This window comes from Eubalaena glacialis, chromosome 15 (genome assembly GCF_028564815.1).
Source record: "Eubalaena glacialis isolate mEubGla1 chromosome 15, mEubGla1.1.hap2.+ XY, whole genome shotgun sequence".
Classification (NCBI taxonomy): Eukaryota; Metazoa; Chordata; class Mammalia; order Artiodactyla; family Balaenidae; genus Eubalaena; species Eubalaena glacialis.
The window spans coordinates 68,403,993-68,430,605 of NC_083730.1; the positions used below are offsets into that span (position 1 = coordinate 68,403,993).

Genomic DNA, 26,613 nt, shown 5'->3' on the forward strand with positions numbered 1-26,613 from the left:
CTCCCCACCCTGACAGCTCTCCCAAGGGCAGCCCACCAACTCTATTCACCTGGTGGTCAGAAGCTGGGGGCGTGTGGCTTCCTGAGGCCCGCTCTTCTCGGTCCTCCCTCAGCCACATCTAGAGGCCAAGAGACATGTGGTTTCGCCCAGCCTTCCTCCTCAGTGGGTGGGGTGGTCTGTGAGGTGAAGTGGGGCTGGGGAGGTAGGGCTGCCAAGCCCAGGGGACTCTGGGGCCCTAGAGAGCACAGAGGCCTATTTTCTAACCTACGAGGAGGCACCACCTAAGAGACCCCAGAAAGAGCTGCCTGACAGCCAAAGGCCAAATCTGGGATGTTGGAACAGAGTGCTCTCCTCTGTTGAAACTGGAAAGGAATCAGGATTAAAAAAGAGGCAGACTGAAGGATGGATTAGGGTTACAGACGTCTATTGCACATGTTGCTTCGCAATAAAAAGCGCTTCACTCTCTGCTTGGCCTTGTCAAGCACTGAGGCAGAAGACTCCGTGGAAGCCGCCTGCTTTGCCCATGTGGCTGCACCATCTGAGTATGCGCTCCATAAAGGTTTAATGAATAAACAAATCTGGTACCGAGAGGCAGTACACCTAGTAAAACGAGGCTGAAACGGGGATGAGGGACATCCACGAAATTATGACAGCTCATTAAGTGCAGCAGGGACGTTCTCATAGCACCTAACAGAAAGAACGTGGGCCTCAGGGCTAGACCCGCTTTGGGGGTTCCATCGACGTGCCACACCTGGGGCTGTGAGAGCAGTGACGGCATTGGTCACATCCGAGCACGATGCCTGGCACCCAGGAGTGCCCGCAGGACAGTGCCTGTGGTGCAGGGGGAACAGCTGACCTCCCCATGGACCATGCCTCAATGCCACGCAGAGACCGGCCACTGCAGGGAGCGTCGGCTGGCTCATCCCCGCCTGAACTTTTCTCTCTGCAATTCCTCTCTTGCCACCTACATCCACGGCCCCTGCCAGACTTCTGCTCAGCCACATCCCTAATCTAAATCCATGAGCTCCCAAGAAAGCAATCTGGGGCACCTCAACCCCAGCAGTCTCCCCAGCGGGAGACCTGATAACCTATGCTCCCTAGATGTAGATGCCTAAGAGAGGAGAAGAAGATCAGTGTGAACACAGCAGAGCAAGAATTACCTGTGTACAGGACGCGGCTTATCATCCCCGGCATCACTATGCTGAACATGGGCAGCAGCTTCAGGTACCCACACAAGACACAGCCGCCTTTCACATGAGACATGTTCTTCCCTGCCAGGCAGCCCTGGACAAAAATCTGCCGAGGAAACACAGGTGGGGGGGCGGGGGTGGCTTTCTCAGAGGGTATCAAGCCCGGGCTACCTTGGCACAGATAGGACAACTGTGACCTGCAGTAGCCGTAGGGTGTGCCCTCAGGGGGGGTGCCCACTGCTCACCCCAATCACCCAGGTGTCTCCGGGCATGCAGGGCCAGAGGAGGCATGTGTGACCGATGCACACGTTTTGCTCAGTGCACAGCTACCGGAGGGGAGGAGGGTGGCCTGACCTTGGCCTCACTGCTAGCACTGCACACCAATCACAGCAGCACAGTGCTTACAAGCTGTCCCCTGGCAAGGACGAGACTCCCTTCTAGAGGTCACAGACCGTCTCTGCCCTTGTGACATCAATCCAAGCACAGGTTGGTCCCCGGTAACAAATGAGTGTTTAGCACTGGGACCAGCTTCACTTGTCCAAGTGGAAATGAACCAGTGTAGACCTAAACATGCAAAGTCTCCTGGGAGATGCTTCACGCCCCCTTTCATGGTGCTCCTGCTGTAAGAGGCGGTGTGCACTCAGCCCGAGCAGAATGGTATAGCGGGCAGATGGAGAAGCACTTAAGAAAGAACATAAAGACATGGTCCAGTGCATCAAGACAATGCAGTACTCTGCATGCATTACAATTACGTTCTCAAAGAATATTTAAATAATGTGAAAAAATGCTCATAGTGTGACAGTAGCAAAAAGGCACGGGATACAATAGCACACACACCTCGACTCTATACCTAGAAAAAGTCCACAGGAATAAACCAACATGACAATAGAGGTTAATCCTGGGATAGTAGGATTGACAGGTAGGATTTTCATGTTCTTCTTTAATGCTTTCTTTCTTTCCCAAATGCATTATTTATTAATAGGAGGAAGAACCCCAAAGTGGTCCTGCCTCATGTAAGCGGGCACTGCTTCTCAGTGGGCCTGTGGGCATCCTGCTGACAGCCTCTAGGTGCCTGGGGGCCTCTGCTGAGCAGGTGGGCAGCCAGGCTGCACTTCCTGGTCTTTGCTTAGCCCTCCACACAGAAGAGATGGTCTCTAAGGGAGGGGATGAAGGAACAGGGCCAGAGCAGAAGCCAACTCTTATTCTGAGGACAGGATAGTCGTAGGGGCATGAAATCATTCCACGCAGAAAGCCCTAAGCACTTTCGTAGGTTGTCATATATTACAAAGCGGGGCAAGGGACGAATTCTTGTTTAAAAATGGTAGTGGGCCAAAGGAAAACAATTTTCCTTTGGTCAGTTTGTCTCTTTTTTAATTAAAAGTTTTTCTTAAATCATTCTCTTTACTAGTTAGGAAGTTAGAGATTCTACTTCTATGCTTTTAATAATTACCCTTAAAATTTTAACATGGATACAACTTCAGGTCTAAAGTAAATCAGTATCTGTGCCCTTCTGAACAATTTAAGGTCCACAGACAGATTTAACTCTAATTATGGTCTGATATTTTAGCTCTGTCCTGTGTTACTTCCTGTGTGCAGAATTATGGTGATTTTCAGCCAATGCTTCAGATCTGTGCACGTGCCGGCCGGCTTCTCTAACTGTCCCTCCTGCTCACCAGGACCTCCTTTTTCTTTATGCACGTCATTCAGCCTCTAGGGAAGGTTATGCCTTTATTTTGCCCTTGCTACTGAGTAATACTTAGCTGGGCACGTAATTGAAAGTGGACATTTTCCTCAGTATTTTGAAAAGTTTACTCCTCTCCCTCGGGTTACACAGCTGCTGCTGAGCAGTCTGTCGGGGGTGTACCTGTCTTCTTCTACAAGGGATCTTTTCTCTCAGGTGGCTTTCAGTCTCCTCCTCGTCTTTCATGCTCTGAAACTTCATCAGGAGGTGACTGTGTGTAGATTTGCTTGGGATTCACTGTGATTCCTGAATCTGATGAGTCCTGTTCTTTCAACAGCTGTAAAAATTCTCAGCCACTTTCTCTTCAAATATTGCTTCTCCCCTTTTCTCCTGGAACTCCAATAGGATGTATTTTAATCCTGTCTTCCATGTCACTTTGTCTCTCTTTCACACTTTCCATTTTTGTGTTTTCTGGGCAATTTCTTCAGTTCTCTCTTCTAGGTTACTACTTTTTTCCTTCAGCTATGTTTAATCTGTTATTCTAACAGTTACTCAGTTTTACATTTCAATAAGAATATTTTTCATTTCCAGAAGTTTGAGTTTGAAATCTAACTGATCATTTCTGATGGAAGGGTTTCTTGGTTGTGGTGGTTTGATTCCACCCTGTTTTCTAATTTTTACAGAAAGACTTTTCTTGTCATTGACATAAAGCAGCATAATTAGACACATAATAAGCAGAGGGGAAGAATACAAATAACAACACCGTGGCTGCATTACAGATCACGCCCGTGTGCTGGGCTCTGGGCCTCATCTTGTTTCCTGGTCTTCCGCTCAGCACATGTTAAAGCTCCATCAGTGCCACTCCTTGTACGGTGGCTCCACGGCTTCTCACGGCTGCACAGCAGCCCTCAGTGGTATCCCCCACTCCCACCCCACCCCCATCTCATCCACCCACCTCAGTACCTGGCACAATCAACACTGTGATCAAGGCCTCACACATGGTCCCTTATGAACTTGGATGAGGATTTTTGGGTAGTTTCTGAGGAACATCACCAATTGGTCACAGAGTACAATATATTTGACTTTATTCAGCATTGCCAGATCACCCTCCAGAACACGTCCCGTTTGCACTCTCACCAGAAATGCAAGAGGATTCCTAAACATCCGTTTCCTCCTCAACACTTGACATCATCCAGCTTTCTAATTTTTGCCAGTCTCATTGTGGTTTTAAATTGCACTTCCCTGATAACGCTGGGTTATATGCTTGTTAGCATTTACGTTTGTTTGCATTTCCTTTTCTACAAATTGCCTCTCGTTATCTTTTGCCCGCATGGCTATTGGAGCTCCTTTTTCTTGTGGATTTGCTATTAGTCTCCTGTTCATTATAAACATTCTGATATTCTTCTCTAGCCCGTCATCCATTAACTTTGTCTAGAGTGTCTTTGTTAAAAAGGCCTTATGTGTAATGTGATCAAACCGATATGATTTACACTCCCCCCAACTCAGAAGTATGCACTAGCGTTACCTCCCCTTATTGTAGTACAGGTTTACTTTCCACATTTAAGTCTTTAGTTCATCTGAAGTCCACTTCTGTGTAAGTGTTAGGCGGGGATGAAGCTTTGTTATTCCAAATAGTAAGCTGGGTTTTCGTTTTTTTTTTTTTTTTTAACAACATCGAAGAGTATGTATCTCCATTGTTGCTTTGTGGAGCCTCCTTGAACACATATTAAATTCCTATAAGTATATGAGTCTGTCTCTGAGCTCTTTATTCTGTTCTGTTAGTCTATACGTCTATTCCTGGGAATTTCAAACTGCTTGTATTACTGTGACTTTATCAAAGTTTAAATATCTGGTCGGGCAAGTTCTCCCCCTTTGTTCTTCATTTTCAAACTTGGGTTAGCTATTTGTGGCAACTTCTCCTTCCACAAAAGGTTTATATATATATATATTTTAATATATATTTTTTAATAGTTTGGCAATTTCTTTAAATTTATTTATTTATTTTTATATTTTACTTTTGGCTGTGTTGGGTCTTCGTTTCTGTGCGAGGGCTTTCTCTAGTTGTGGCAAGCGGGGGCCACTCTTCATCGCGGTGCGCGGGCCTCTCACTATCGCGGCCTCTCTTGTTGCGGAGCACAGGCTCCAGACGCGCAGGCTCAGTAGTTGTGGCTCACGGGCCTAGTTGCTCCGCGGCATGTGGGATCTTCCCAGACCAGGGCTCGAACCCGTGTCCCCTGCATTAGCAGGCAGATTCTCAACCACTGCGCCACCAGGGAAGCCCCCACAAAAGGTTTAAACCCTTTTTATTGTGCTATAACACACAAACATGGTGTAGCACATTACCAGCGCACCATGGAAACACCAAGTCAAGAGGTGCAACACTCAAAGGCTGGCATACAGAATGTAACAAAGAATCTAACTGATTTAGAAATGTATGAAAAAACTCACTGATGGTGGTGGAACAAAATTAAAAGAAAAAAAAAAAAAGAGGTGCAACATTGAGGTACCCCAGAAGCCTCTCTCCATGGCTCTTTTAAACAATTGAGGTGAAATTCACATAACATGTAATTAACCATTTTAAAGTGAACAATTCTGCAGCATTTAGTGCATCCCCAGTGTTGCATCACATCCACCTCTCTCTAGCATCACAGCTTCTTCATCACCCAGAAGAACATCCAGGCCCATGAAGCAGCCACTCTCCATCCCTCCTCCCCCGGGAAGCACTAATCGGATTTCTGTCTCCATGGATTTGCCTGTTCTGGATAGTTCATATAAAAGGAATCATACAATAGGTGACCTTTTGTGTCTGGCTTCTTTCACTTAGCATAACGTTTTCGAGATTCATCCAAGGTGCAGCATGTATCTGTACTTCATTCCTTTTTATGGCTGAATAATATTCCAACACATGGATACACATTTTGTTTATTCATTCATTCGTTGGTGGATATTTGGGTTGTTTCCACTTTTTAATGATTGTGAACAACACTGTTACATGTGCATCTTTTTAACCTCAAACCTCTCTCTTGCTTCAGAAATGATCGCTTTAATGACTATTTTATTTCCTCCTTGCTTTTTCTTTACAATTTTTTGCTACGTAATTGTGTATACCTAAACAACATAACTTAGCATTGCCTGTGTTAAGCTTTATATAAATGTAATCACACAGCACCTAGTCTTCTGTGTTTAGCTTCTTTTACTGGTATCGTGCTTTAAAGATTCATCCATGCTATGGTGTGTAGCTGTACTTCCTTTTTATTTCTATATTGGCTTTCCACTGTATGAATATTTCACAGTTTATTTCATTAACAACCATTGATAGAGAGCCATATAATTTTTAGAATAAGCTTGAGTCCTTAAAAAATCCAACTGAAATACTGATTAGTGGTATTTAATTTCTAGACTCAATTTGGGAGAACTGACATATTTTTCATGTGCAAACATTGTGCTTTGTAGATAATGAGAGGGAGGAAAAAATGAAAACAAGTGCTCTGTTATAGACAGGACTGGAGGGGGAACCCCTTTTATTTTTTTAAAGATTTTTTTGATGTGCACCATTTTTAAAGTCTTTATTGAACTTGTTACAATGTTGCTTCTGTTCTATGTTTTGGTTTTTTGGCCTCGAGGCATGTGGGATCTTAGCGCCCTGACCAGGAATCGAACCCGCACCCCCTGCATTGGAAGGTGAAGTCTTAACCACTGGACCACCAGGGAAGTCCCGAGAGACCCCTTTCAGACAGAACAGTGGTCCTGCACTACACTTGGGCACTACACAAGGCTGGGAGGGAAGCCTGCCTGTGGCTGCAGAGACTGCAGAGACCCCAACCCTCAGCCCCCAGCGCAGGCCCGTCAGCGCAGCGCATCTGATTACCTGGTCGGTGCACCAGTAGTACAAGGAGAGGGTGGAGATGCCAAAGATGACTCCAGGCCAGGGGATGTCTCCAGTGGTGGGATCTCGGAAGATATGGAAAGAATCCAGACGAGGAATGAAGCATTCCGGCTGGGCGGTCCAGTTTCCTTCACGGATGAGGGTGGGCTTAGCATCCATGTACTTATGCTGTAGCTCCTGGTATCCTCCTACCTCCTTAAAGGCTTGAAAACACCATACAGTTGGTCAGTACCTTAAACTGCACAATAACACACGTCTGAAGAACCAAGATTGCAAAGTGAGACACAATGGACTGGCAAATAGCCAAGACTGTATGTACCTAAGAAAAGACACCATCTCCTCCAAAGAAAAAGAAGAGTACAGTGGACACTGGTGGTCGTATGCCTGGCACCCCATCCTCCTGCTTCTGGGGACAGAACCCCTTTTCCAGCTGCATCCCGCCCTATATGACTTAGGTGGGCCTCGTCAAACTACCTACCACTCATTCCGATCTGGCATGTGACCCAGGCCTGGCCAATGTTTCCCGTCACCTGGGCAGCTGATGTATCAGGAATGGACTTGGGACCCAAGCCCGGCTAATCAGAGCTTGTCCCAGGAGTCTTCTGCTTAAGGCACCAAAAAAGCCTGCTTCCTTGCTTTGGGGTTCTAAGCTAGGATGGCAGTTTAAAGCTCTTTTGTCTACCTGGCTCATGCAGAAGGCTGGATCGAGCCATGCTCAAAAGTAAGACGGCCCTGGAATTTTCACTTAGGTGAGCCAAGGAAGTACTTATTTGCTTATACTAGTTTGGAACTAAAGTTCTATTTCAAGTTATTTGAAGAATCTCGACTAAATCAGAAATTAATATTCATTTTCCTGCAATTCCAGCAAAACATTTATGAAACTTCATATCTGGAATTTTCTTCAGAGCCTATAGCATTTCTCCCTCAATATCCCAAGTGGTGTAAAATCTCAACATTAAATAAAATTTTATTTATTTATTTTTGGCTGAGTTGGGTCTTTGTCGCTGCTCGCGGGCTTCTCATTGCGGTGGCTTCTCTTATTGCAGAGCACGGGCTCTAGGTGCGCGGGCTTCAGTAGTTGTGGCTCATGGGCTCTAGAGCGCAGGCTCAGTAGTTCTGGCGCACGTGCTTAGTTGCTCCGCGGCATGTGGGATCTTCCCGGCCCAGGGCTCGAACCCATATCCCCTGCATTGGCAGGCGGATTCTTAACCACTGCGCCACCAGGGAAGCCCGAAAAATATTTTTAAAAGGCACTAAAACACATAATTCCACCTACTTAACTAAAAAATCTTTTATTTTGGCATATTAAACCATATCCCTTTGATACAGACTTGGTTTTTGAAATGGGTTCAGAATCATATGGAGTCAAGACTAGTCAATGAAAAGATACCAAGTGACTATGAAATGAAAGACACCTCATGGCACTTCTAAAAATGAATTCCGTGTGGATTTTAAAAAGGTGAACTACAAAACCACAAAGTTATTAGAAGAAAACAGGAGAGTATCTTTATGAGCTTGGGTTAGGGAGTATTACATTCTTCAACAAGACACAGAAAGGAAAAGGAAGGTTGACAAATTTGACTTCAAAATTTTAAATTTATATGACTGAAATCAAGTTAAAAATTTGTTAGAATAAAAGAAGAGATTTGCATCATGTATGAAGGACTCACACATCAATAGCCAAGGGAAACTATTGGAAAGAAATGTGGTAGAGAATATGAACATGTAATCCACAAAGGAGGAAATACAAATGTCCACTAAGTATATGAAAAGATGCTCAACCTCACCAGTCTCTGGAAACTTCGAATTAAAACAAAAATGAGATACTTTTTTTTCCCCTTTCACCTACTGGGCATATTTTTTTAAAGTCTTGAAACAACAAGTGTTGGGCTTCCCTGGTGGCACAGTGGTTAAGAATCCACCTGCCAATGCAGGGGACACGGGTTCAAGCCCTGGTCCGGGAAGATCCCACATGCCACGGAGCAACTAAGCCCGTGCGCCACAAATACTGAGCCTGTTCTCTAGAGCCTGCGAGCCACAACTACTGAGCCCGCGTGCCACAACTACTGAAACCTACACACCTAGAGCCTGTGCTCTGCAACACGAGAAGCCACTGCAATGAGAAGCCCACGCGCCACAATGAAGAGTAGCCCCGCTCACCACCAACTAGAGAGAAAGCCTGCACACAGCAACGAAGACCCAATGCAGCTAAAAATAAATAAATAAAATTTTTTTAAAAATTAAAAAAAACACAAAAACATCAAGTGTTGGCTGGGAGGTTAAGAAACACATATTCTCATACATTTCTGAGAATCTAAGTTAAAATTGCCACTTTGGAGAGGAAATTGAGGTATCTCTTGACAAATCCAGGAATGCAAGGTTAACACTCAAAACCAAGTCAATGTAATTAACTGTGTTAAAAGAAAAAGGAGAAAAATAATATAATCACCTCAGTAGATGTGGAAAAACATTTGATACAATTCAAAACCTGCTCATGATAAACAACCTTAGCAAACTAGGAATAGAAGGGAACTTTGTTAGTATGACAAAAAATATCTACAAAAAATTGACAGCAAACATTTTATTTAATGGTGAAATATTCAAAGCTTTCCCTCTAAATTGGGAATGAGACAAGGAGGACTGATGCCTCTTCTTGTCTTCAATATTGTACTGAAGGTCCTGGCCAGTGTAATAAGGCAAGAAAAAGAAATGAAAGTATAAAGTTTGGAAAAGAAGGAAACAAAAAGATAACTTCTTGACCTGGGTGCTGGCTAACAGAGTGTGTTCACTTTGTGATACTTCATCTAGCTATCCACTTTGATTTGTGCACTTTTCACAAAAAAGTTTATTACAAATACAAAAGCAGAAAAGATGCAGTAAATCTCTATTTTCTGATATAGAAATTTGCCTAAGATATAGTTCCAGTGGTGGAAAAACGGGTTTTTAAAATGTTCTGATTCTATTAAGATATATATCTCACAGATAAGAAAAAATATTTGTACAGGCATACCTCAGTTTATTGTGTTTTGCTTTATTGCACTTTGCAGATACCATGTGGTTTTTTGTTTTGTTTTGTTTTACAAATTGAAGGTCTGTGGCAACCCTGAAACGAGCAAGTCTATAAGTGCCATTTTTCCAATAGCATTATTTTAAAATTAAGGTATGTGCCTTATTTTTAGACATAATGCTATTGTACACTTAACAGACTACAGTATAGTGTAAACATAAGTTTATATGCATTGGGAAACCAAAAAATTCATGTGACTTGCTTTATTGTGGTATTTGCTTCATTGCTGTAGTCTGGAACCAAACACACAATATCTCCAAGGTTTGCTTGTACATATGAAGACCATCTCTGGAAGGATGTACACAAAACTTATGATACTGGTTGGCTCTGGGGAGTCAAACTGAGAAACTGGGGAGTCAAACTGAGAAAGAGTCAAACTGAGAAACTGGGGAGTCAAACTGAGAAAGAGTCAAACTGAGAAACTGAGGGTGGTAAATATTTCACTGTGTACCCTTTTGTTTTGTTTACCTTACCTAAAAATTACTTAAAAATCAGAAATAAAAAAATAAAATTGCATGTGCACAGGTTCCCACGGTGACTTGTCTGAAGGCAACATTCACTTGGATGTACAAGTTCTTGTATATTTTTAAAGGAAAACAACGCCTCTCCCAAATAGTTTACTTACCAAAGAACTAGCATGAATACTCTGGTAAAAAAAAAATCCCATTAAATTTCTCAGAAAATGTCTTAGTCTGTTTGGGCTGCTATAACAAAATACCATATAGTGAATGGCTTACTTGCCACAGTTCTGGAGGCTGGGAAGTTCAAGATCAAGGTGCTGGCTGACAGGGTGTTGGCCATCTTCTCACTGTGTCCTCATGAGGCAGAAGGGTCGAGGGAGCTTTCTGGGGTCTCTTTTATAAGGGCACTAATGCCATTCATGAAGGTTCTTCCCTCATGACCTAACCACCTCCCAAAGGCCCCAACTCCCAATACCATCACATTGGAGGTTAGGATTTCAACTTATCAATTTTGGGGGGATACAAACATTCAGTCTATAACAGTAAATGATATATAATTATTTAGAGATATAATTGCTAATATTAAATGGAATATTCCACTTACCCCTAAAGTTTAATTGGATATCATTCTCAAGTATTGGGATGGTCTTGGCAAGTTTTAATAAAGTTGATATTTACCATTAGCATTGAGCAAACACAATGGCTTAGAATGTTTTATAGTTTATAGTTGTGTCACTCAAATCAGTGATTGTTTCCCAGCTCATTACAAAATTCCTTGGAGCATGCCTGACATGTATTTTGTGTCCCAGCAACACAGCGTTGAGTATACTTCATGGAGCACTAATGCTTACTGAATGGTAAGACTGAGGTTTGTGATTCTGTGTGAGTCTATCTGTTCTCCTTCCATGAGGCTCAACAACATGCTCTATGGAACCATAATGCTTCAACTGAACTAGCATATTATTTCAATAATTTTTCAATACCTGAGCCAAGAGCTTTTCCTTCTAGGTTTCTGCAAGACCAATCTCTGACCCATGGAACAGTGGGTACCGCCAACCTCACTAAGGCTACTTCTAGCTAGTGGGAGGAAACCTCCACTTGAAGGTGAGTGTAATTGTCACTACAGGTATGGTAATATGTTATTCAAATATCGGGGGCTTTGGTGTTAGAGGGACCCAGCTCTGAGTTCTACTCTTGGTGTGTTTCATGAACAAGTTAGTTAACTGAGTAACTCAGCTTCCTCATCAGTAAAATGAGGATAATAAAAGTAGTTATGCCTCATGATGACTGTGATCATTTAATGAGGCAATACAGATAAATGCCTGCATGGTACCTGATTCTCAATTCATATCAGCTATTATTTTCATTTGTCTTACTCACTAAGCACCTACCATGTGCATCAGACTCATTGTGTGAAGGATACAATGGCTCTGGTTCTTAAGAAGTTTTGGACCTGGGGGGTATGACTTATTTATGTGACACAATGAACAATCAAGGTATGTACCATCAAAAAAAAAAGTCACGTTGTGTGGTAGTGATGCAAGTCCAGAGAACAAAGATGTAGAGGTAGAACAATCATGGAATCACACACTCAGGGGCGGATCTTCCGTTGACCCTGAGAGATGGATTTAACTGAGTGGACAAAAGGGAGAGGGGCTTCTGACTGGAGAGGAAGAGCATGCACAGAGGCACAGAGGGGGGATGAGTGTGGTGGACCACCCTTGACTGCTGTTCAAAGTGCTTGAGTTTGTCGTCACCCCTCCTACTCCTCAACTCCTCTTTCTCCTGATGCGGGCATGACCTTAGACAATGCTCGTGGGTTCTGAGGGCCTCGGTCTCCTCATCTGTGAGAGGAAGGTGCTGAAGTGGCCCCAGGCAGCTGTCAGATTCAAAGAGTCCACCCACGGTGCCCATTGCTCTCCAGATTTACTTACCATAGCCCATTAACAAGACTGAGCCCAGAACCACAACGCCAGCATGTAAGATATCAGTATAAACTGCAGCCGCAAAACCACCTGAATAGGCGAGAGAAAGGCAAAGGAGAGCCACGCCTGACTCTGTGGGAAGTTACTCTGCATGCCTGGTCCACACACTCGGGTCTGCTCATCTCCATACCCACACCTCCGTCCTGAACTCAGTGGGCCTTACAACTGCTTATGCTTAGACTAGCACCCTGTTTTCTCTCTTGCACAGCCTTCATGATCTGTTGTTGGATTCTTATCTTGCTCTTTTATATCCCAATTTCCTTTTACTTCCCATTTTGGATAAATGAAAATCTGGTAGTTTTCCTAAGCAAAAAAGTATACAGGTCTTCCTTGACTTATGATGGGGTTACATCCTGATAAGCCCATTGTAAGCTGAAAATATTAAGTCGAAAATGCATTTACTACATCTCACCTACTGAACATCATAGCTTAGCCTGGTCTGCCTTAAATGTGCTCAGAACACTTACATTAGCCTACAGTTGGGCAAATTCATTAACACAAAGCCTATTTTATAATACGGTGTTGACCATCTCATGTAATTTATTGAATACTGTACTGAAAAACAGAATGGCTGTCTGGGTAGAGAACGGCTGTTCACCTCGTGGATGCGTGGCTGATGGCGAGCTGCCACTACCCAAGGTTATGATGCCATGTATCGTGCTACGTAGCGTTAGCCCAAGATGGGATCAACATTCCAAATTCGAATTGCCTGCCTAAGAGATCCCATCTGATGGCCTGACCAGGTTACCAGGTAACCGGGATGCCCTGAAGCAGCTCCTCCTCTCAGTCCCTTTCTGTGCTCCCGCTCCTTCACCCCTTCACCCGGCAGACTGCAGTGTCAGGCCTGCCCCACCCCAAACACTGCTGGCCCTGTCAATCCTCTTGGAAAGCCCCTGCCAGTCTGATACGATTTCCAGGAGCAGGGCACCACTTGGGCACCCCTGCCTCAATTATTTTCAGTATTTAGCCCTTTCAGGCCTCAGCAATGTGACTTACAGACTCAGGGAAAATGCAAAAGCTGGAGATCCCTGTCTCAATGTCTTTAGGACTCCACTAAGTAGAGCTTTTGAGTCAACACAAATACCTGTGGGGTTAGAATAACCTCACCTGTGATGGCATAAATGCCAGTAACTGACAGCAAGACTACGGTGGCCAGGTAAACATCCAACCCCAAAACCAGCCTCATGAACATGGCGCCAGTGCAGATCTCCACCTGAAATGGGTACAAACGTAGCAGGCTGCACTTTCATTTCCAGCTCTATCGACAGCTGTCCCATAAAGACGCTGACCTCAGAGACCATCTGCAGTCAGCACGTCCACTCCATCCCTAGTGGACACTGGGTGAGGTCTACCCAAGTTCTGTTGGGCAACACAGCTGGTGCCCCATGAGTTCAGCCAAGGTCAGGACCTTTAAGCCTTGGGCTAAGTTAATGCAACTTAGCCTCTTCCTCCTTGGAGCCTCAGAGTGGGGAGTGTGCCCAGGGAGCGAGCTGTTCCTACAGTTCCGCCAGTGGGAAAGGCAGAGGGGGCTGCTTATCAGGGACTGGCAAGCTTTTTCTGTAAAGGGAAGATGGTAAATGCTGTAGGCTTTGTGACACACAGACCATTTCTGTTTTTTTACGACTCTTTAAAACTGTAAAAACCATTCTTAGCTCAAGGACTGTACAAAGCAGATCACTAGTCCGACTGGCTTGCGGGCTGGGTTTGTTAACCCCAGGCTTCGTTGACAATGACTCTGAAGCACCTGCACGTCATTTACTGGCTAACCTCGTGCTTTGGTATTCTGGTCTCCACAGCCAGGGATACAATGGGCAGAGCTGTGTGTGCCCGGCGGCAGGGAGCGCCCTCTTCGCTCATCAGATGCCTGGCTCCTAGCACAGTGCCTGGCTCACGGCGGTGAATAAACCACCGGTAACTGAATACCATCCCGCCTCCAGTCCCGAATATCCTCCTGTGCTCTTGTTCCCCCACCTCACACATGCAAATCCCATCTGCTTTCTGAAGCCTTAGCTGGGGGCTTGGCAGGGACCACACGCCCCCTCCTAAACACCTGGAGCTTTTATTCATTTCCTCTTCATTTGGTTCTTAATCATATGCTGCCACACACGGCTGACTTTCTCAGTCAGGCTCTAAGCTGCTTCACACTCACTACTCATATTAGTTTGCCAGGGCTGCCGTCACAAAGTACGACAGAGTGGCTCACACAACAGAAACACATTGCCCTGTAGCTCTGGGGGCTGGCAGCTCGCGGTGTCCGGGGCTGCTTCTCGCGGGGCCGTGAGGAAGGATGCATGCCAGGCCTGTCTCCTCGGCTGGCTGAGACCATCTCCCCGCTGCGTCTGCTCATCCTTCCCTCTGTACATGTCTGTGTCCAATATCCTCGTCTCATAAAGTCATGCTGGATTAGGACCCACCCTAACGACCTCATTTTAACTTAATTACTTCTTTAAAGACTTTATCTCAAAATCCGTCACAATCTGAGGTGATTTTCCTGGGATTATGGCTTCACAATTGCAAGCTTTATACTGCACGGCAAACAAAGCCTTCCACAATTTTAATGCCCTCTCCACAAGTGTACATTTTTAACAGTTTTATGAGCCATGGTTTACACACAGTAAAATTATCCCATTTTAAGTGTAAAGTTTGATGAGTTTGGGAAAATGTATACAGTTGTGTGATCACCACCACACTCAAAATATAAGGCATTTCTAACACCCTGCTAAGCCCCCAAGGGCATGCGGCCAAGACCCTCACCACCCCGGTCTTGGAAAACCAGCTGTTGCCAGACTCGCCTTCCCTGGAGCTCAAACCCATGGAGTCACACAGCTCTGGGGAAACCAGTGTGAATGGTCATAGAACCACCAGAGTCCCTGCTCACAAATCACTCATGAACTTCCCTTTGGGACCAGCAGACCTTCCTATTTCCTCCACAACCCAACCCTGGCAACCACCATTTTGTTGTGTGTTTCTATGAGTTCGACATTTTTTTTTATGATTCCACATATAATTGATATCATGCAGTATTTGTTTCTCTGTCTGGTTTATTTTACTGGTTCACAATTTTCTTTTAATGCATATGGCTAGTAAGGAAAGTATCCATAATCAATAAAGAATAAATGCAACCCCCCCCCCAAAACAGAGCGTGTGCGCTTCTATGTCCTGCTTCTTTCACCTGGTACCACATCCTGCTTCTCACCCGTGCTGTCACTCGATGGCTCCTCGGTGCCACCTAGTACCATGTCGCGTGCTGTCTGTCCCAATTCAGATTATTTCTAGGTTCAGCTGTTAGGACTAAAACTTCCTGTACCAGTCTGTGTGTGGACGTGCGTCTTCATTTCTCTGGGGTGGGGTGAAGTGCCACACCCAGGAACAGAACGGCTAGATCCTAAGGTGTAACTGGTTAAGAAACTGCCAACCTATTTTCCAACGTTCCCTCCAGAAAGGTACAGGCCCCAGGGGCTCCACAACCTCTCCAGCTCTTGGTAGCGTCAGTCCGTTTAATCTCAGCCATTCTAGTGGGTGTGCATGGGATCTGATTTTAAGTAGCATTTTCCTAACGGTCAGTGATAGTGAACATCTTTTCATGTGATTATTTGCCATCTGTTTATTTTCTTTGGTGAAATGTCTTCTTGCTGTTAAGCTTTAAGAGTTTTAAAAAATATGTATATTCAGGATATAAGTCTTTTATTGTCAGTATGTTCTACAAATACTCCTTCCCAGTCTCTAGCTTGACTTTTCACTTTCTTAAAAATATACTTCAAAGAGTCAAAGTTTAAAATTTTACTTTGAAGTCCAATATATCAATTTCTTCCTTTATGGTTTGTGGTTTTTGTGTCCTAAGAAATTTTTACCTACCCAATAACCTTCAAATTTTTTTTTTGCAATAAGTTCTTTTTTTAATTGAAGTATAAGTGACATATCACCTTACATTGGTTTCAGGTGTAAAACATAATGATTCAATATTTATATATATTTCTTTTTTTAAAAAATTTATTTATTTTATTTATTTTTGGCTGCGTTGGGTCTTTGTTGCTGTGCGCGGGCTCTCTCTAGTTGCGGCGAGCGGGGGCCACTCTTTGTTGCGGTGCGCAGGCCCCTCATTGCGGTGGCCTTTCCCATTGTGGAGCACGGGCTCTAGGCGCACGGGCTTCAGTAGTCGTGGCGCACGGGATTAGTTGCTCTGCGGCATGTGGGATCTTCCTGGACCAGGACTCGAACCCATGTCCCCTGCATTGACAGGCAGATTCTTAACCACTGTGCCACCAGGGAAGCCCTATTTATATATATTTCATCTTCATTTTTTTTTTAAAGTATTTGTTTATTTATTTATTTATGGCTGTGTTGGGTCTTCGCCTCTGTGCAAGGGCTTTCTCCAGTTGTGGCAAGCAGGGGCCACTCTTCATCGCAGTGCGCGGGCCCCTCACTATCGCGGCCTCTCTTGTTGCGGAGCACAGGCTCCAGACACGCAGGTTCAGTAATTGTGGCTCACGGGCTGAGCTGCTCTGTGGCACGTGGGATCCTTCCAGACCAGGGCTCGAACCCGTGTCCCCTGCATCGGCAGGCAGACTCCCAACCACTGTGCCACCAGGGAAGCCCCATCTTCATTTTTAAAGAATACTTTTGCTGGGTATAGAATTCTCAGTTGACAGTTTTTTCTTCCATTCAGCATCTGACTATGTCATTCTGATGTTTTCTGGTCTCCACTGTATCTGATGAGAAGTCGTCTATTAACTGTATCATTGTTTCCCTGCATGTAATGTGTTGCTTTTCTTTTACCACTTTCAAAATCTTCTCTTTATCTTTGCTTTTAGCAGTTTGACTGTGATGTAAACCTATGTGTAGTTTTCTTTGTGTTTATTCTATTTCGTGTTTGTCAAGCATTTTGAATCTGTAAATTAACATTTTCCACCAAAGGATATATTTTCGGTTATTATTTCTTCAAAAAATTTTTTCTGCCTCTTTCTCTTCTCTTTCTGGGACTCCAATTACATGTCTGATCGATTGCTTGATATTATATCGCAGGTCTCTGAGGTTTTGTTCCTTTTTCTTCAGTTTTTTCTCCTCTGTTCTTTATCCTGAGTAATTCTTATCTTCAAGTTCACTGATTCTCTCTCTTGCCATCTTAATTGTGCTGTTGAACCCCTCTTGTGAAGTTTTCATTTCAGCTACTATGCTTTTCAACTCGAGAATTTTGACTTGGTGTTTTTGTTTGTTTTTTGTTTTTTTTGGTTTTTACTTTTATTTTTTATTTTTTTAAATTTTTAAATTTTTGGCTGCATTGGGTCTTCGTTGCTGTGTGCAGGCTTTCTCTAGTTGCCATGAGCAGGGGGTACTCTTCACTGTGGTGCGCAGGCTTCTCATAGCGGTGGCTTCTCTTGTTGTGGAGCATGGGCTCTAGGCACGCAGGCTTCAGTAGTCGTGGTGCAGGCTCAGTAGTTCTGGCACACAGGCTTAGTTGCTCCATGGTATGTGGGATCTTCCTGGACCAGGGATCGAACCCGTGTCCCCTGCACTGGTAGGCATATTCTTAACCACTGCGCCACCAGGGAAGTCCCGACGTGGTTCTTTTCTACAGTTTCAGTTTCTCTGTTGAGAGGCCCTATTTGTTCACTCATTAATATCACATTTTCCTTTACTTTTTGGAATACATTTATAATAGCAAGTTGAAGTCTTTGTTTTGTTAAATCTACATCTGGGCCTGCTCAGAGTCAGCTACTACTTATTGCTTTTTTTCTTCCTGAGTGTGGGTCATGTTTATTTTCCCATTTCTTTGCATATCTAATAATTCTTGGTTGAAGACTGGCCATCATAGATAATATGAGGTAGCACCCTAGAATCTGTTTTGTTCTTCCGAGGATTAGTGCTCTTGTTTGAGTAGGGAATGAATGTGTCTGGACTCAGACTACCATATCTTCCATGCCACCCTGACCCCCACCCTGCAGTGCCGAAGCTGAGGTCTCCACTTGGTTTTCCAGCTTCCAGATGCTGCTGACTTAGCCTGGTCCTCTGAAGGTTTTCCCTGCACTTGAGTAGCCTGGCAGTCAGTCAAGGGTTTGGGCAGAATTTATACTGAGATTTGCGGACTAACCCTCTCTTTGGCTCCCTTGTTTTTGGAGCTCCCCTCCTAAGTTTCGGGTTGCTTTGCCAGCCCTCAATTATGTCCTTGATACCTCCAACCAGCAAGACTTCTGTCTTCCACTGCCTGCCCTGTGAGAGCTGGGGAATGTGCTCAGTCACTGGCACAGCAAACTCACAAATCTCTCCAGGAACAGTCCTGTCTTTGCAAGACAGATCTTTTTTTGGCTGGGCTCCCTGGGGTCTCAGGTATGCCTGTGTACTTTGGTGGTTAGCCAGAGATTTGGGCTTTTTGTATCTTATTTTAAAATCCTTCCATACCTCAAGGACATAAAGATATTCTTTGCTTTCTTATAAAAGTTAGACAAATTTTTGCCTTTCCTATTTAAGCCTTTAATCAATCCAAAATTATTTTTGTGTAGAATAGGGATCTAATTTTATTTTTTTCATATGATAACCAATTGATCCTCCTTTCCTCAGTCATCTGCAATGCCCTCAATGTCATAAATCAGGTGTTCATACATATGAGTGTTTCTGGGCTTTTTCACTCTCTCTTGTGTCAATGTGTTTATCCTTGTGCCAATACCAAACTGTCTTAATTACTACAGCTTTACAGTAAGTCATGCTATTTGGTAAGATAAGTCCTTCTTATTTTTCTTTGATAGGAATATCTTTGCTATTCTTATGCTTTTGCTCTTCTACATACACTTTATTTACTTTTTTCCAGATTTATTGAGCTATGACATACAACATCATACAAGTTTAAGGTATGTGATGTGATCTGATACATGTATATATTGCAAAATGATTAGCACAGTAAGTTTAAGTTATTATCTCCATCACCCCACATAACTGCCACTTTTTTGTGGTGAGAACATTTAAGATTTACTCTCTTAGCAACTTTTAAGTGTATAATACCGTATTGTTAATGATAGTCACCATGCTAATTCTTTTTTTTAAGATTTTTTTGATGTGGACCATTTTATTGAATTTGTTACAATATTGCTTCTGTTTCATGTTTTGGTTTTCTGGCCACAAGGCATGTGGGATCTTAGCTCCCCGACCAGGGATCGAACCCTCACCCCCTGCATTGGAAGGCAAAGTGTTAACCAGTGGACCACCAGGGAAGTCCCACCATGCTAATTTTTAATCCATTCATCCACTCTATGCCTTTTGATTGGAGTATTCAATTCATTTACATGTAAAGTAATTATTGCTAGGTAATGACTTACTAATGCCATCTTGGTAGTTGTTTTCTAACTGTTTTGTAGTTTCCCTGTTACTTTCTTCCTCTCTTACTATCTTCCTTTGTGAATTAATGATTTTCCACAGTAGTATGCTTTGATTCTCTCCTTTCTCTTTTGTGTATCTAGCATAGCTTTTTGCTTTGTGGTTACCATGAGGCTTCCATAGATATAACAGTCTATTTCAAGGTGATAACTTCGAATGCATATGAAAACTCTACCCTTTTACTTCCTGCCTGACATTTTATGTTTTTGATATCACAACTTACCTCTTTTTATATTATGTATCTGTTAACAAATAATTGTAGCTATGGCTTTTTAAAAATACTTTTGTCCTTTAACCTTTAGAGTTAAGTGGTTAACGTACCACCATCTTACTATATTTGAGTAGTCTGATTTTGACTATCTACTTACTATGCTTTCATGTTACTAATTAGCATCCTTTCATTTCAGCTTGAAGACTCCTTCCACCATTTCTTATAAAGCAGCTCTAGTGGTGATGAACTCCCCCAGCTTTGGTTTGTCTGAGAAAGTCTTTTTTTCTCTTTCATTTCTGAAGACCAACTCTGCCAGATAAAGTATTCTTGGTTGGCAGTCTTTTTCTTTTACCACTTTGAATACATCATCCCACTGTCTCCTGTCCTGCAAGCATTCTGCTGAGAAATCCACTGATAGCCTTATGGGGGTTCCCTTGTATGTGAGGAATTTTTTTTCTTTTCCTGCTTTTAAAATTTCCTCTCTGTCTTTGATTTCAGACAGTTTTATTATAATGTGTCTTGGTGAAGATAGTTTGGGGTTAAAACTTGGGGAGGAACCGATGAGTTTTGTCATCTTGGATATCCAAATCTCTCCTCAGATTTGGGAAGTTCTCCATTTTAAATAAGCTTTCTGCCTGCTTCTCCCTCTCTTCTCCTTCTGGGATGCCAGTAATGTGTAGATTGTTTCTTTTAATGGTGTCCCATAGCTCACATAGGCTTTCTTCACTCTTTTTCATTCTTTTTCCTTTGTTCTCCTCTGACTGGGTAATTTCAAATGACCTATCATTGAGTTCACAGAATCTTTCTTCTGCTTTGCCAAGCCTGCTGTTGATGTCCTCAGTTGCATTTTTCATTTCACTCATTGTAATCTTCAGCTCCAGAATTTGTTTGGTTAGGATTCCTATCTCTCTGTTAAACCTCTCATTTCCTTCACATATTGTTTTCCTTATTTTGCTGAGTTGTCCTTCTGTGTTTTCTTGTAGCTCACTGAGCTTCCTTCAAACAACTGTCTTGAACTTTTTATCAGGCAAATCTTTGGAGTTGGTTACTGGAAAATTATTGTGTTCCTTTGGTGGTGTCATGTTTCCTCGATTTTTCAAGTTCCTTGAAGTCTTGTGTTGCTGTTTCTGCATTTGAGGAAGCAGTCACTGCCTCCAGTTTTTACTGACTGGTTTTTGGAGAGAAATACCTTCCATCAGTCCTGCTAGGGATTCTGACGATTTCTCAGACCTTTCCTTGGATACACCTGCTTCACATGTCTTCCTTGATCCTACAAAGCCAGGCTGAGTGCTGACAGCCTCCAGTTTGCTTGTCTTACTGAGGGTGGTGCTGAATGCTCGTCTGTGTGCTTTCCCAATCCCACAGGGTCAGGTTGGCTTTCTACGTGTGCTCACTAGCTTTATGCCAGGAATCAACACTGCCACAGTTGGAGGTAAGCTAAGGGAGCTGGCCACAAGGTGGAGGCATATGTGGGTGAGGCATGCAGAATGTTGGGGTGTCTGCGGGCCAGCTGGGGAGATCTGCAGGTGAAGAGGCCCCAGCGGCTTACTGGCAGGTTTCCTGATAGAGTTTGCAAGGGGGTTAGTAGGATTTGTGTTCCTTTGATGCCATCTGAGAGCCCTGAGTGCTGCTCTCCCAGCCACTCCCCGCCCCCGGTCATACAGCACACCTGGATATTCTAGATGGAGTGAGAAAGAAGTAGGTCTTTTTGGCAGCAGTCTGCGCAGCTAGAGTAGCTGGGCACTCACACACTGTCACTCTCCCCCATGGGACAAATCTCAGGCTAAGAAGGTCTCTCTTGGCACTGAGCTGTGCTACCTCGGGGGAGCGGTGACATGGGTAAAGTGAACCTGTCCCTCTCACCCTCTTCAATGCATCCAGTCGTGGGTATTTTTTTTTCCAACAGCATGACTCCTGTACTTCCACAAAGGCCCTCTTGCCTGTGGGTGACAGTCTAAACTGGAGTTCTTTGACAGAACACTCTTATTCTGCCATGTTGGTGACATCATGCCATGTATCCCTGTGGATGCTAGGCCTGGACGGTCTCTTCTTTGTTCTCTCTCAGCCAGGCACTGACATCTTTGTCCCCTTATCTCCTACATACATTTTAGAGTCAGCCTGTCAAGTTCCTCAAACATCTTCTTCTGGGTTTAGGGAGAACTAACATTTTTAGGCTGTTGTCTTCCAATCATTAACAGAATTGTTCTCTTAATTTAGGTCTTATTTTTTAACAAAGTTTTAAAATGTTTTCTATAAAAGCCTTAAGAGGTGAACTCTTGAGCAAGGTCCAGAGTGAAACAGTAGGCAGTTACTGGCTTCTGATTACCAGTCAGAATGATGTTATTTCAGACATTTCTTAGGATTTAGGGAAATCAGTACAAGGATCAGAACACTGAGAAGTTTAACTTGTCCTCTAGGATGTCTTTTTTTAAAATTTAATTAAATTTAATTAATTAATTTATTTTTGGCTGCGTTGGGTCTTGGTTGTTGCGCGCGGGCTTTCTCTAGCTGTGGCGAGCGGGGGCCACTCTCCGCTGCAGTGAGCAGGCTTCTGATTGCGGCGGCCCCTCCTGTTGCGGAGCACAGGCCCTAGGCGCGTGGGCTTCAGCAGCCGCAGCACGCAGGCTCAATAGCACAAGCTCAGCAGTTGTGGCGCACGGGCTCAGGTGCTCCGCGGCATGTGGGATCCTCCTGGACCAGGGCTCGAACCCATGTCCTCTGCATTGGCAGGCGGATTCTTAACCACTGTGCCACCATGGAAGCCCCCTCTAGGATGTTTTTATGTACATATGCAATATTTGTAAGAAAAAATATTGTAGAGAAAAGAGTGACTGGTAATGGATACTCACCCCAGCCTTAATGTAAATGGGAGAAAATACCCAACCAAGAACACAGAGCATAAATGGAGCCTGAAACCAAGAAAAGAAGAGCAATTAAATCAGGGTCCCACCTAGGCTAAGCTCTTAAATGAGATGCAAGCTCAGTTACTGTTTTGAGCCCAAGAAATGTATCATTACTGGGGACCTTGCAAATAACAGCCCAAGCATAAGCCTTCCAGTACAACAAACTTAACTTATAGGCACTTGATCTTTGCCTATAAAGGGGTGCATTCTTAATTTAGGGGGGGTTAACTGAGCCAATTTTCAAGATATTTATTAAAATTTATTGTTTGCCTACTTCCAGATAGAAACGAAGGTGGCTTATAATTAAACAAAAAAGATAGTAAAAAAAAAAAAATCAGAAACCATTCAGAGAAATGGTGGAGAAACTATACCAAAATTTACACAAGTTACTGAAATTAAGTAATGCATTTGGCTCTGGCTTTCTTTACAAAGAAGGGGTAAGTTGAATATATGAAGGAGATGTGAATGAATTCTGAGAACTAAATGGTGGTAAAGACCAGGGCTCCTTATCAGGTCTGGAATTAACTTTGTTAGAAGTATTGTTTATTTCTGTAGTCTACCACAGGAAAAGATGAGACCCAGAAAGTAGGGAGCTTTCTGATTTATCAAAAAAAAAAAAAGGGCCAGGTGATTTATATAGAGATAGGTTAATTAACCCAAGACACATGAATTCACTTATATTAATTTAGGTGAACAAATTCTATGTCCTACAACAAATTTATTCCACAGATTAGATAAATAATCCATTTTATAAGTTTTATAGTTGAAACCTGGTATTCATAGGCGATCAGTTAGGAGTTTTGTAGTAACCAGCTGAATAGCTCAAAGAACTCAGTTGAGCCTATTCTCAGTATACAGTGAACAATGTGGGGGTTAGGGGTGCCAATGCCCATGTAGTCAAGCTAAATCTGTCTCAAAAACAAAGGAATTGATAAATGACTCATCCAAGGGCAGGAAGCTGAAACAATCTGGACAGAATCAGGACTCAAACCCTAGTTCTTTTGATTCCACATATTGTGATCTCTAATTGAACACAAACTTTTCCCCACACTTAGTCAATTTAAAGATCTGTGAAATGAAAATACAAGTACTATATTTATTGAAAAAAATCTGCGTGTAACCGGACGTGCACAGTTTAAATGCATGTTTTTCAAGGGTCAACTGCATACTGCAAATGTGTACATACCGATAAATACACACACACATATATACATATATATCTGTATGTTTATGTACACACACACATATATATGTGTATGTATGTATGTATATGTTTATGTACATATATATTTAAGTGTTAATATGATCTTTTCCCTACCTGACTAGTCTCCTAACTGTATTCCTATGGTCCTTGGAATGTAAACATCCTCTATCTCTTCATTACTTTACTAAGAAGAATGAAAACTAGCACAATCTTGTTGAGAAATCAAAGACTTGGTTCCTTTCTTCCATGACTTCTCAAGGAGTCTTTAATATTTACTCAGGGTTGAAAGCAAGATTTTATGTTTCATTTGGACAATGATAAAGGTGGAGGTTAGCTGCTACAGAAGGCACTACTTACATTCCACTCGAAGGCCCCAACAGCAATCCCTGAAGACACCCCCTTTCCAGCCAGGCCCATAAAGTGCCCAGTGCCAATATTCGAGGCAAAAAGAAAAGCACCTATCTGAAAATCAAAAGACAATTACAGATCAGAACTTTTAGTCCAACTTCAAAAACTAATTTTCACAAATATAAACTCAACCTGAATTTTATCAATACATTTCCTCAAAAGGGATTATACCCTGGGCAGAATTCCCATTCATATTTTTTCTATACAAACCCTAACCATAAATTAGAAGCCAAGTAAAAAGGGATGAAGGGGAAAAAGTATTACTGCATTCTTATGTTGCCACCCTCCACACGCTCCACTGACTTACTTGCAACTGCAGAAATATTAGCAGGAGTGTAATTTCATCACTGTTTGAAGTAATTTAAAAATATTAACAATCTAACTGATTATAAGAGAATGGTTAAAATACTAAGGTACATGAATATGATGAAATACAATGTAGCATACAGAAAGAATAAAGGAACTCTATTAAATGATAAAAAATAACGTAAACAATATTGATAATATAATCTCATTAAAATTTTGTGTGTGCACATTACACTTGTGCACATGTATGTTTATATATAGATGGGAGTGATTCTGGTAGTATATATATAAAAATACTTCTGGGGACTGGAATCATGGTTATAGAAATGGAATGGTAAGAAAATTTCAAGTTCCATACTTGGATTGTAACTTTTTTTTTTTTTTTACAACCAGCATATGTTACTTTCAAAATAAAAAATCCCAGAGGCATTTAAAATGAACAAAATCCCTCCTAAACCAATTTTAATTGAGTAGAGATAGCCACTCCGTTCAAAATCCAAATCCAAATACTGTGCTATATTTGACACAAGATACACTTAAAACCAAATTATTAAGAGAGACTAAAAATAACAAAGCCTTTTAGATAAAAACAAACAAAAAACACAGCAGTGACGATATTAACATAAGATAAAGTAGCATTCAATACCAAAAGCATTAAATATGACAGAGGTTTTTTTTGTTTTGTTTTTAAACCATGAAACATAAAATGCACTAGTAAGACATAACTGAGAACATACAGGCACCCAAATATCATAGCACCAACAAATATAAGGCAAAAAAAATCTTGGAAGAGGCACATAATAATTACTCAAGCAGTTATTTTTGCTATTAGGAATGTTTGCTACCTTTATCATAATAATGAAAAACTATATACAATCTAAATTGCCCAATAATATGTTACATAAATGGTGGAATGTCCATATGATATAACACTATACAACTGTGTATAAATATAAAATATCTCTATCTACTTACCTATGTTTATATAGACCTAGGAAGACATTAGTACATTAAATGTACCTTCATTAATTCAGTAACTATTAATAAATGTCCACTGCCAACTATGTGTCAGACAGTGTTGTACATACTAGGAATACATCAGTGAGTAAAACGGACAAATCCCTGCCCTCATGAAGCTAACATTCTCTTAGGAAGAAGAGGATGAACAAGATAAATTAGGGGATTATTTTATAGCACAATAGACAGTGATAAATAGTAAAGTCCTACAGAGAAGAAGAAAGGTTAGAAAGCAGGCAGGCACGGAAGCAACCTAAATGTCCATCAACAGACGAATGGATAAAAAAGATGTGGTACATATATATAATGGAATATTACTCAGCCATAAGAAGAAACGAAATTGGGCCATTTGTAGAGACGTGGATGGACTTAGAGACTGTCATACAGAGTGAAGTCAGAAAGAGAAAAACAAATATCATATATTAACACATAAATGTGGAATCTGGAAAAATGGTACAGATGAACTGGTTTGCAAGGCAGAAATAGAGACACAGATGTAGAGAACAAATGTATGGGCACCAAGGGGGGAAAAGGGGGGGGTGGGATGAACTGGGAGATTGGGATTGACAAATATACACTAATATGTATAAAATAGATAACTAATGAGAACCTGCTGTATAGCACAGGGAACTCTACTTCACCTCGCTGTACAGTAGAAACTAACACAACATTGTAAAACAACTATACCCAATTAAAAAAAAAAAAAAGAAAGCAGGCAGGAAGTGCTGTGCAGTAGAGTGGGCAGGGCCGACTTTCTGTGAGGAGGGGTGAGGGGCAAGCCAGGGGTCCCTGTGAGAGCAGAGAGCCTCCAGGCAGAGGGAGCAGCAGGGGCAATGGCCCTGAGGCAGGAGCACAGCTAAATTGTTCAAGGTCACAGAGGTAAGGAGGTGCAGATCATCTGTGGCCTAACATAGGCTGGGCTTTCATTC

General features: G+C 42.5%; 1 protein-coding gene across 1 annotated transcript in view; it reads right to left on the bottom strand.

Moving 5' to 3' along the window:
- LOC133075150 (sodium/glucose cotransporter 1-like) overlaps window positions 1–26,613 on the bottom strand; it is a 59,164-nt gene that overhangs the window by 21,789 nt on the left and 10,762 nt on the right. Inside the window, exons 3-8 of the mRNA XM_061169249.1 lie at window positions 24,311–24,415; window positions 22,696–22,755; window positions 13,378–13,483; window positions 12,220–12,300; window positions 6,740–6,960; window positions 1,161–1,296 (exon numbers count right to left, since the gene is read on the bottom strand). Coding sequence (XP_061025232.1) covers window positions 1,161–1,296; window positions 6,740–6,960; window positions 12,220–12,300; window positions 13,378–13,483; window positions 22,696–22,755; window positions 24,311–24,415 — 709 coding nt within the window. The remainder of the gene's footprint in view (window positions 1–1,160; window positions 1,297–6,739; window positions 6,961–12,219; window positions 12,301–13,377; window positions 13,484–22,695; window positions 22,756–24,310; window positions 24,416–26,613) is intronic.